This window comes from Bison bison, unplaced genomic scaffold, assembly GCF_000754665.1.
Source record: "Bison bison bison isolate TAMUID 2011002044 unplaced genomic scaffold, Bison_UMD1.0 scf7180017864063, whole genome shotgun sequence".
NCBI classification, from domain to species: Eukaryota; Metazoa; Chordata; class Mammalia; order Artiodactyla; family Bovidae; genus Bison; species Bison bison.
The window spans coordinates 16,217,298-16,228,806 of record NW_011494635.1 but is presented as its reverse complement, the minus strand read 5'-3'; the positions used below and the strand labels follow the sequence as shown (position 1 = coordinate 16,228,806).

Here is an 11,509-nt window from a genome sequence, read left to right as displayed (position 1 = left end):
AGAGGCGAGCATGCACCCTGCATTTGTCCAGAGTACCCACCTGGGCCTTATGGAATGTGCCATTGTTCAGGAATCCAGGAGGGGTGGGTGGTTCCTGGGCAGCAGAGGGAGGTCCCGGGAAGGGACAGTGGATGCAGCAGGCCCTGAGCGTCTACCCCTAGCTCTGCAGCCTGTCACCACCTTCCCCCGCTGTTTGGACGCCACCTCCACCATCTACCATGTTTGCCTCCTTGGGAACATTTTGGGCCTCTCTTGCTCCCCTGAGTTATTTGCACCAAACAAATCTTGTGCCGTCTTTGTTAGTGAGCTCCCATAGTGAGTAAGGCCTCCCTGCTGACCTGCCATCCTTCCCTCCAGAAGTGTCCTGGCCACTGTTACATTGTTTTTTCCGGTTGAATTTTAGAGTCTGCCTTTCTATCCCCACATGGTCTCGTGTGTCACTGGGACAAACGTACAGATGAGGCTAAGGCTGAGCCCTCCACACCCGGGCATCTCTGTCTGGAAGGAAAGCCCCAGCTGCTCTTCCTCTCTGCTCTGTGTCTCCTGTGGCCGCACTTCCGGTGTTTCCTTGACGGCTTGCACAGGGCTGAGCAGACTCACTCCTCTTTGCTTGTAGCTGGGAGTGGGCTGCTCCCCTGTTCCCAGAAGTGGGGTGTAGAGTGCAGAACTGGGTGAAGCCTGAGCCCCCATCCATGCTGGGAACCATGGCAAAATGAAGCAGACCCCTAGCACCCCCACAGTCCAGGCTGGAGGGGCAGGAGTAGCCTAGGGAAGGCACCCCCTCTTCCTGCACCAGGAGGAAGCCCCTGCTGGCCAAGCCTCATCCTCAAACCTCTAGTGGGGGGCTTCAGTGCTGGGGCCCTCACCCCACCCTGGAACCTCAAGGTCAGTGCCTGGACTTCTTCCAACTCAGGGATCCGCCAGGGCCTCAGACCAGACCCTGCAACCCACCAGCCTGGGCCCTGGTCCACTGCTCACAGACCCCCATATATGGCTGTTTCACTGTCTGTGCTCAGTGAGGTGTGGTATTTCAAATGTTTTGACATTTAAAATCTGTGTTGGATACATTTGTTTTGTTAAATTATACCTGGCTGTAGTGACTCATGGGAGTTGATTTGTCTCCTGGGCCTGCACCCCTACCCAGCCCCCAGCCACAGCTGCCCCTTGGCTGCACCAGCCCCTCATCGTCCAAGTCTCCAGACCTTTCCCCCAAGCTCAGTGGGGCTGAGCACTCAAAAGACAGAGCCAAATGCAATTTTACACCAGAGGGTGTTACTCCCCTCTTCCCTTATAGCTCAGAAGGTAAAGAATCTGCCTGCAATGCAAGAGACCCCAGTTTGATCCCTGGGTTGAGAAGATCCTCTGGAGAAAGGAATGGCAACACCTTCCAGTATTCTTGCATGGAGAATCCCATGGACAGAGGAGCCTGGCAGGCTACAGTCCATGGGATCACAAGAGTTGGACATGACTTGGTGACTAAACCACCACCACCACTGGGAGGTGATTTGGGACCATGGGAGACCTGCTCCCCATCACTGGTCAGGGTCACACACATCCACTGGAGGTTTGTGTCCCTGTTGGGAACAACAGCACTTTCTCAGAGAGGCCACAGACTCTCGGGCTGAGCAGGTGCCTGAGAAGGTGGGTCAGCCTAGTATTGCCAAAGGGCCGGGCTCTGGCTCAAGTTCAGGTCTGAGCCGGTGATTTCAGCAAGACCCTTGGCACCTGGAGAGTCGGTCTCCCCAGAGGCCAAGAGAGGTGGAAGATAGAGGAGACCACAGGAAGTGCTCTTCAATGCGCTGAGAGGCAGTGGGCAATGGGGCAGTAGGCAGGGTCCTTGCTCTGTGTCCTAATGTGAGCTGTCCACATGCAGGATGAGGGACGCTGGGTGGGCCGTGCTGAAGAGAGGTCAGGTAGGGCCGCATCCTTGTCCAGACCTGGAAATGCGGAGCCTAGACCCTCACCACACCCGGGATGCTCCAGGCTGGGCCCTGTGCTGGGGGTTCCTTGAGGTGGCAGAGAGGCCACGGACCCTCAAGCCAGCCAGCGGAGCTGGCCTGGAGATGGGCAGACCCAGCTACTCCCACCTCCAGCCCCTGAACCTGGGCCGGTGGACGGGCAAGCACCAGGGCACATCCCTGCCTGGGGCTCAGGGACACCCTCCTCTGTCTCTCTGAGGGCCAGGGGGCAGGTGGGCCCCAGGGTGCGTCCCCACCCGTCTCAGAGCCACCCTCCTCCCTCTCACGCAGATCAACACCTTCATGTCCTTCGTGTTCCCCATGGTGGTCATCTCCTTCCTGAACACCGTCATCGCCAACAAACTGACCGTGATGGTCCGCCAGGCCGCTGAGCCGGGCCAGGTGTGCACCGTCGGGGGCCAGCACAGCTCCTTCAGCATGTCCATCGAGCCCGGCCGGGTCCAGGCCCTGCGCCACGGCGTCCGGGTCTTACGTACGTAACTTCTGGGCTCTGGGGTGGGTGTGGGGGTGAGCTTGGTACCACAAACAGGGAGGTCTAGAGAGCTGGGGAACCGAGCGTGCCAGGCCGAGGCTTGGGGTGCCAGTTGCTCCAGGGATCGGGCTGTTCTTCATTTACTACTCGTCCACCCACTCACCAATTAGTAAGCCTCCTCGTGGCTTTAAATCAGGTAGTTTGCTCACAAAGCCAGGGCTGCAGAATTGGGGTCCCCATGCATGCTAGGCCAGCTGGAAAGGCTAGAGGTACCGTCCCCCCTCACAGGTTCTAACAGGGCATCCTGAAATCCTGGAGGGTCAGGTGGAGTGGACCCTCTGTTTCTGTGAGTTGTGAGGGTCCTGCCTCCATCCCTCTGTCCCTGGCCTGGTCTGGGCCTGCAGATGGCATCATGACGAAGGGTCCTCAAAACTACCTACCCCTCCCCACTGTCTTGAGGCAGCCCCAGCTCACTCAGCCCCCCAGAGCACCCACCCCCACCTTCCATTGGTCCCAGCAGCCCCCCTCCCATCTCCCTCCCTGCCCCGGCTGCCAGCCCCTCACCGTCTGCAGCCACTGGTCTTGAGAGGAAAAGGTCCCAGCAGCTCTACCCAACAGGAACATGATGCCTGCAGGCCCCACATGAGATGTTAAATGGTCCAATAACCATGTTTTGAAACAGGTAAAATTCATTTTGTTCATTTATTACTCCAGTATTTCCCAGATATGATCATCTCTGCCTCCATCTGCATCCTGTAAGTGATAGGAGAGTTACTTCGGGTGTGTTTAGCCCTCGGCCTGGCTCGGCTCCCTGCAGCCTGGTGTCGAGTGACCAGCAGGCAGTGTCCAGCAGGCAAGGCCACAGCATCTGTATCTGCTGTGTGTGGATAGGCTTTCTGGAACTCCTGGTGTCTCCAACCCCTGTTTTCTGCTGCTTCCAGCAGGCAGCTCCCTTGTCAGGGCCTCCCAACCCCAGGCCTGCGGTCTCCAGAGACCCCCCAGTGTGGGTCTCAGGGCCTGTGGGGTCAGGACAGCAGCCAGGGTGTGGGCCCCAAACCCAAGACCTCCACAGATCCTTCTACAACCCCAAGACAATGACATTATCTCAGGGACCACGCTTCTCTCTTCCCCAAGACAGCATAGTCAGCCCCAAGTTTTCCCAAGCAGTTGGCTTTTTATTGCTCTCTTTTTCGTTCTGGTAAAATATACCCAGCATAAAATTTACCATTTTGACCATTTTAAGTGCGCAGTTTGGCAGCTGTGTAGACAATCATATCACTATGGGGCCATCACCACCATCCCTTTCCGCCTTGTAAAATTGCAACTTTTCCCATTAGTAACAAGCTCTCACCACTCCCCCAGCCCCTGACAACCACCTTCTACTTTCAGTCTCTATGAATTTGACTCCTCTAAGGAGCTCATATAAGTGGAATCATACAGTATTTGTGGATTTTGTGACTGGTTTATTCATGTGATGTAGTAGCCTCAGGGTTCATTCACCTTGTAGCCTGTATCAGAATTTCCTTTCTTTTTAAGGCTGAATAATATCCCACTGTATGCAAGGACCACACATTTATCCATTCTCCATTGATTTCAGCTCCTGTGAATAGTGCTATGAGATGCTGGTATCTGAGTTCCTGCTTTCAGTTATGTATATATATCAGTTCAGTTCAGTTCATTTCAGTCGCTCAGTTGTGTCCGACTCTTTGCGACCCCATGAATCGCAGCACGCCAGGTCTCCCTGTCCATCACCAACTCCCGGAGTTCACTGAGACTCACGTCCATCGACTCAGTGATGCCATCCAGCCATCTCATCCTCTATCGTCCCCTTCTCCTCCTGCCCCCAATCCCTCCCAGCATCAGTCTTTTCCAATGAGTCAACTCTTCGCATGAGGTGGCCAAAGTACTGGAGTTTCAGCTTTAGCATCATTCCTTCCAAAGAAATCCCAGGGCTGATCTCCTTCAGAATGGACTGGTTGGATCTCCTTGCAGTCCAAGGGACTCTCAAGAGTCTTCTCCAACACCACAGTTCAAAAGCATCAATTCTTCAGTGCTCAGCCTTCTTCACAGTCCAATTCTCACATCCATACATGTATATACACACACACACACACACACACACACACACACACACACACACACACGCCCTGGAGTAGAATTGCTGAATCACATGGTCATTTCTGGGTCGGGAAGATCCACGGGAGAAGGGATAGGCTACCCACTCCACTATTCTTGGGCTTCCCTTGTGGCTCAGCTGGTAAAGAATCCTCTTGCAATGCTGGATACCTGGGTTGGATCCCTGGGTTGAGAAGACCCCTTGGAGGAGAGAACAGCTTCCCACTCCAGTATTCTGGCCTGGAGAATTCCATGGACCATATAGTCCATCAGGTTGCAAAGAGTCGGACACAACTGAGCGACTTTCACTTTCACAGTACTTTCTCATGTTTAATTTTTTGAATTAGAAAATATTTTTAAACAGCCATACTATTTTCTCAAGTGGCTGCACCATTTTACATTCCCACCAATGTTGCAAAAAAGTTCTAGTTTCTCCATATCCTCCCACAAATTACTATTTTCTGGGGTTTTACTATTTTTTATAATAGTCATCCTATTGGAATATGCTGCTGCTGCTGCTGCTGCTAAGTCGCTTCAGTTGTGTCCGACTCTGTGCAACCCCATAGACGGCAGCCCACCAGGCTTCCCGTCCCTGGGATTCTCCAGGCAAGAACACTGGAGTGGGTTGCCATTTCCTTCTCCAATGCATGAAAGTGAAAAGTGAAAGTGAAGTCGCTCAGTCATGTCCGAGTCTAGCGACTCCATGGGTTGCAGCCCACCAGGCTCCTCCATCCATGGGATTTTCTAGGCAAAAGTACTGGAGTGGGGTGCCATTGCCTTCTCCAATTGGAATATGAGGCAGTATCTTACTGTAGCTTTGATTTGCTTTTCCTGGGTGATCAGTGGTGTTGAGCATCTTTTCATGTGCTTATTGCATATTTGTATCTCTTCTTTGGAGAAATGTCTATTCAAGTCCTCTGCCCACTTGTGAATTGGGTTGCTTGAGTTTTGTTGTTGAGTTTTCCATATATCCAGGATATTAATCCCTTATCAGATGTGAAGCAAACATTTTCTCCCATCTGTAGGTTGTCTTTCCACTTCGTCAATTGTATCCTTTAATACAGTTTTAAAATTTTTATCCAAATTGTTTTTTTCCTTTGTTGTCCTTGGTGCCATCACCAAGAAATGATTTTCAAATCTATTGTTGTGAAAATTTTGTTGTATCTTTTCTTCTAGGAATTTTATACTCTTAACTCTTATGTTTAGATCTCTGATCCACTGTGAGTTAATTTTTGTGGATGGTGTGAGATTAGGGTCCAGCTTCATTTTTTGTATGTGGGGATCCAGTTTTCCCAGAGCATTTGTTGAAAAGAGTCCTTCCCCGCTTGATCTTGGTACCCAATAGAAAATCATTTGAGCTTTCTGGAAGCTGGAAGGGCTTATTTCTGGACCGTCCATTCTGGCCCATGAGTCTACACATCTGTCCTTATGCCCTTACCACTCCATTTGAATGACTGTAGCTTTGTGGGTGGTTGGGGAGTTTGCAGTCAGGAGGGATGAGTCCTCCAGCGTTGTTTTTTCTCAAGACTGTTTTGGCTATTCAGCATCCATTGAAATTCCCAATGAGTTCTTTTACTTCTACAAAAAACTGTCATCAGGACTTACACAGAAGTTGCACTGAACCCGTAGATATGTTGTAGTACAGGCATCTCAACAGTATTGGGTCTTCCAGTCCGTGGGCACAGGGCCTCTCCCTCCAGCTCTCTGAGGCCAGTGTCTCCATGTCTCAGGTGCCGTGGTCATCGCCTTCGTGGTCTGCTGGCTGCCCTACCACGTGCGACGCCTCATGTTCTGCTACATTTCAGACAAACAGTGGACCCCGTGAGTACAGGAGGCAGGGACAGAGGGGGTGAGGCTCAGGCCGGGGGCGTGCTCCCCAAAACAAGTGGGACTGGGGCACTGAGAGGGGCTGCTCAGGGTAGGGGTGGGAGTCAGTGTCCCCCAGCATGTGCTCGGGCATGGCTGTGATGGGTTGGGGGGGACAGAAGGCTGTGGAGGGACAGACACCCCTGGAAGCTGCTTCAGAAAAGGAAAGCAGGTCCTAAGATGATCAGCAGGTTTGGGGGAGTCTGGAGAGTGAAAGGAAGGGCTGGTCCTGCTGGCTGTGGGTGGAGAGATAGCAACCTTCAGGGTCCCTGGACCACTCCCACCCCCAGCCTGGAGGAGTCATCCACCAGGAGGACCCGGGGCTCCAAGAACATCATGCTCATGCTGTTATGTTCGGGCACTGGCCTTCCCATGACAGCAGTCTGAACCCTGCTGGGTGAGCTCCTCTGCACAGCAGGGCTCCAGGTCAAGGGTCATGGGCTTTTCCAAGTGACAGGGAGCCACTGGGGAGGGTACAGCTAGGCTGAATGAGGAGAAGGTGCAGGGCGTGGAGCATAGCCCCAAACACAGGGTTTCTGAGATTCAGGGCTGCCAGGTGAGGGTGTGAGGTCCCTGTGCATGGAGGAAAGCAAGTTGAGGTGAGGTACACAACTGTCTGAGCTGTATGGAGGGGCTCCTACCCTGGCTGTTTCATTAAGGCCAGGCCCCAGCTGAGCCTGGCAGCCCTGGGGTGACTGGGATCTTGGACAGGAAGGGCACATCCACAGGCAGCAGGGAAAAGTGGAGACTGTGGCCAAGGTAAGCTGCACACCCTGCCTTGGGAGGGTGGCCGCAGCTCAGCTCAGCAGCTCAGCTCAGCAGCTCAGCTGACCGGTGCTGGGCAGAAGTGTATACAGAACAACCTCTCAAGAGAAACCAGAGTCCTGGAGGTTATTATGAAATATCCCCACGTTGGCCAGGGCCGCCCTGTGTGTCTGGGCCCACCGACCTGAGTGTTCTCTCCCCGCAGGTTCCTCTATGACTTCTACCACTACTTCTACATGCTGACCAACGCCCTCTTCTATGTCAGCTCCACCATCAACCCCATCCTCTACAACCTCGTCTCTGCCAACTTCCGCCAGATCTTCCTGTCCACCCTGGCCTGTCTCTGTCCCCTGGGGGGCCGCAGGAGGAGGGGGCCAGCCTTCTCGAGGAAGGCCAACAGTGTGTCCAGCAACCACACCTTCTCCAGCAACGTCACCCGGGAGACATTGTACTAGCACGAGGCAGGCTGGGAGGGCGCTGGGAGGGGACCAGGATGGGGTCACTCAGCCTCCACCCCCATCCACTCAGCACCTGGGAGCTGGAGGGAGTCATCCCAGGGCCTGCTCCCGGGCATCCAAGATCCAGGACCCAGCACCCATATCCCAGAGGCCCCATTTCTTTTCAGCTTCTCATCTCTCCCTACCACCTCCCTCCTCTCCTCTTTGAAAGCAAGAGAGATTGCTCTCCTCCCAGATCTAAAAATGGCCTTTAATGAGGAGAAATTTGTGTTGGGTGACAGGCAGTCTTCTTTGTTCTCAAACTGATGGATGTTTAGGGAGAAAAAAATGAAAGGGGCAGATCAAGGCAGGCCGCTGGGCAGCCCAGTTGACATTGGAGGGCAGTGACCCCAAGAGCTGGCACTGAGAAGAGCCCGGCAGGCAGGATCACCGCAGGCCTGGTGCCACCGAGGGCCTCTGTCATACCTCTGGTCAGCTCAAGACCAAGTCAGCCCGTTGTGCAGCAGGCATTCAACACCCCCTCCAAGGTGGTGTCACAGGAAGCTTTGATGCCACCAGAGGGCTGGAGTCAGCTTGCCATCGCCCAGCCCTGGGCCTCCCCATCCTCGCATGTCCTCCGCTGGCCAAGGCGGCAAAGCCCTGCAGGGATACCTCGGGCAGCTCAGCCTCCCAGGTCTCCATTCTGACTCTGCAAAAACAAGGCCAGGTCCGTGGGGTCCTGGTGGCCCAGTCCAGGACAGGGACATCCCCATGCACTCTCATTTCTGCTGTCCAGCTGAGCTCCTGCAGCCCTGGCTCCGAGCTGCTTCAGGGTGGACACCCAAGGTGGAGGAGGGTCGACCAGGTCTCCAAGAAATGCCAGCCCTGGGGCCATAGGTGAAGAGGAGGAGCCACAGGTACAGGCTGCCTGCTGGCCAGCAGCCAGGCAGAGACCGAGACTCGTCCGTCATGCCTGGCCCCAGCTCAGATGCCCAGGACAGCAGGCGCCTCCTTGGTCTCTGGGAGCCAGTCTCAGACAGGACAGCCCAGCCCCAGGAAGGTGCCCTGAGCCAGAGGAAGGCGGCCCCGGGGGAGCTGCTTTGGACTAGCCGGACTAGGAGTGGACAAGAGACCGGAAGTGAAACATAGACCTTTTAAAACAAGTCTTCCCTGGGCCTGGAACACATTGGTCCAGAAGGGAGACAGTCAGACCAATGGTCAGATGGGTGGACAACCACATGGGTGGCACTGACTCAGGATCTGAGAGCTGCTCCTGGCCTGGTCTCAGCCTCCATCCACAGAAACGGCGAGTCAGATGCTACAGTGTCCACAGGCATGTCACATCTGGGCTCTGCTATGGATCGGGGGTCACTTGACCCTCCCAAATCCTCCCCCAAGCTGTTCAGCAAGAACCAGGCCAGGAGAGTCAGCCCATAGCTGGTCCCCATGCCAGGCAGCCCTGCCGTGATACAGTGGCCATCGGCACAGAGGACAAGGCCAGCCCAGAGCTCCCACACGGGTGTCGGTTCTGGACAGGGGTAGGGGAGCCCCCTGCCCTGCTCAGCGAGTGGGCATTGGAGTTCAGCAAAGACTGAGTCTGGTCCCAGGTGCTGGCTTCAGGCGGAGGACCTGGACTCTTTCTGACAGACCCTCAGACCCTTCTGGCCTCCCTGGACCATGCACACACTGCAATTCCCCGAGCCCCAGTTTCCCTGTCTGAGTAGCAGGCATGGTAACTTCACCCACTCAGCCAGAGCTGAGTGTGATGGCTCTGGAGGACCAAGCTTGGACGATGGAAGGATGGTTCCCTGAGGTAGGGGCGGAGAGGACATGGAATGAGATGAGATGCCCGCCTCCCAGACCCTCCTGGGGGCACACAGGCAGGGCCTGCCACTGAGCTCCAAACCCACCTTACTGTCTGCCCACTTCACGTCAGTGGAGACCTGAGTCCGTGCCCTGTAAGACACCCTCCTGAACTACCCCAGCTCCTGGTCAGGTCACCGTGGAATGCCAGAGGCCGGCTCTGAGTGGTGTCTGTGTCCCATCTCAGGGTCCAGTGCCCATGAGCCTGGTCACCAGTGATGGCAAAACCCCACGGTGTGCACTGCCCAACCACCCTAATGTCCCGTAGGGACTGGGACACCCCCTCAATAAAGAAGTAAAGGAGCCTGTGAGCCTGTGATGCACCCCTACATGGGAGAGGGGCCCCACGGGCCTGCCAGCAGCCATTCACCCACTCATCAGACAGTGACTGTGTCAGCGACAGCCTTCTGCTGGTCCTTTCACCAAAAAAACATGTGCTTTGGTCCTGTTTCCCAGAGCTGGGGGGCTGGGGGCCAGGACCCCCAGCTCAGGTCCCACCTGCCCCCAGAGCTTTCAGCAGCAGCCTGTGAGGGGCCTCTCCTGAGCATGAGGTCCCATGGAGCCTGAATGTGGGGACCTGGGTCCACATTGGCTGTGCAGCGACACCTGCCACCCAGTGTCCTGATCTGGGGTCTGGGCACAGGCAAGGCCCACCCAAGGGGGTGCAGGGCCCTGTGACTGTTTGACCCTGGTCTCCATGGCCCCTCTAACCAGCCTGGCTCCTCCCTGGGGGCCAGCAGGTGGGGGCCGGGCCAGGGAGGGACGCTCACCTGTCCTTGGACACAGCCAGAGCCATCCTCCAACAGAAGGGCTCCTGCAGCAGGGTATCCCCTCCTGCCCTCTCCTCTTCCCCTGCTCTGCCTTCATCTCATAGCAGCAGCAGAGTCCCTGGGGACCCCAACCTTGGAGGGGAGGGGCAACATGGAAAGCATCGTTCCAGATTGCCAGCCTCTGTCTTTCCCTTCTGTCTCCTTGGCCAGCAGTCTTCCCCACACTCCCCTTCATTCATTCATTCACTTGCCAAGTGCCCCTCTGAGCCTGGCTTCCTCAAAGCCTCCCCATCCTAATGGACACGGGGCTGAGTGTGAGCTTCAAGTCCTCTGTGCTTAAGAGCCATCCGCGCCATCAGCAGGGAAGTCTCAGGATGCCCACTCTCACTGGCAAGCTCCAATAAGTATGCTGACATTTTACAAGAATAGCCAAAGGAATAAAACTCTAATAGTGGAATTTCAGGCCAGTCATGAGGAGAGAAATTTGGGGTCAGTGGCAGCAGTCCCAAACCCTCAATGCCACTGTCCCACAGGGCCAGAGCTCTGGTCAAGGCCCTCCCTGCCTCCTGCAGGTTTTCTGAGCTGCAGTCCCTGTTCCAGCACAAGGAAGGGGGAGGAATCCACTCTCCTACAGGAAGGCACCTCTGGCCCCATCGCTGTCGCTAGGCAACAGGAGGAGGGCCTAGGAGAGAATTCCATACATTTTGAAATACATTTGAAGAAGAAAAAAGCATCCGGTTGCTGGCTGTCGGAGCACAGGGGAAGCTCTTCTCCACCCCCCTGACTCCTCCCCACCTTCTCCCTCCTCCCATCCCCTCCCTCCTCCCACGTGTCCCCCACTGCTTCCCACAATTATGATTTGAATTCCAATTTCTATCGGAACACCATGGAAACCATGTCCAGGCTGAATTGATGAAGGAGAGAATGGGAGAAGGGGAAGGCGGGGGGCTGGTCAGGGAAGGAGGAGAGACAGAGCGAGGGGCTGAGAAGGGACTGCACTCCACCTGGGAGGGCCCCCCACCACACGTGTGCACTCCCACCATGCACATGCATGTGCTCGCACATGTGCTCAGCCAGCACCAGCCTCCACCTCCCGGGCCTCATTCGTCGGCTGAAGTTGCCAGTTCCCAGCCTGCGGTCTGGCTCTGGCTGGGGGTGGGGCCCAGCACCTGGACACTGCCTTCCTGACCACCTGGGCCCCTCAGTCCCACCTCCCCTCCCCTCTTTGGAGTGAAGAGAGAC

General features: G+C 55.5%; 1 protein-coding gene across 1 annotated transcript in view; it reads left to right on the top strand.

Annotated features, from left to right (window-relative positions):
• NTSR1 (neurotensin receptor 1 (high affinity)) overlaps window positions 1-7,652 on the top strand; it is a 49,472-nt gene extending 41,820 nt beyond the window's left edge. The window contains exons 3-5 of the mRNA XM_010836592.1: window positions 2,250-2,451; window positions 6,297-6,387; window positions 7,403-7,652. Coding sequence (XP_010834894.1) covers window positions 2,250-2,451; window positions 6,297-6,387; window positions 7,403-7,652 — 543 coding nt within the window. The remainder of the gene's footprint in view (window positions 1-2,249; window positions 2,452-6,296; window positions 6,388-7,402) is intronic.
• Window positions 7,653-11,509: the final 3,857 nt, after the last annotated feature.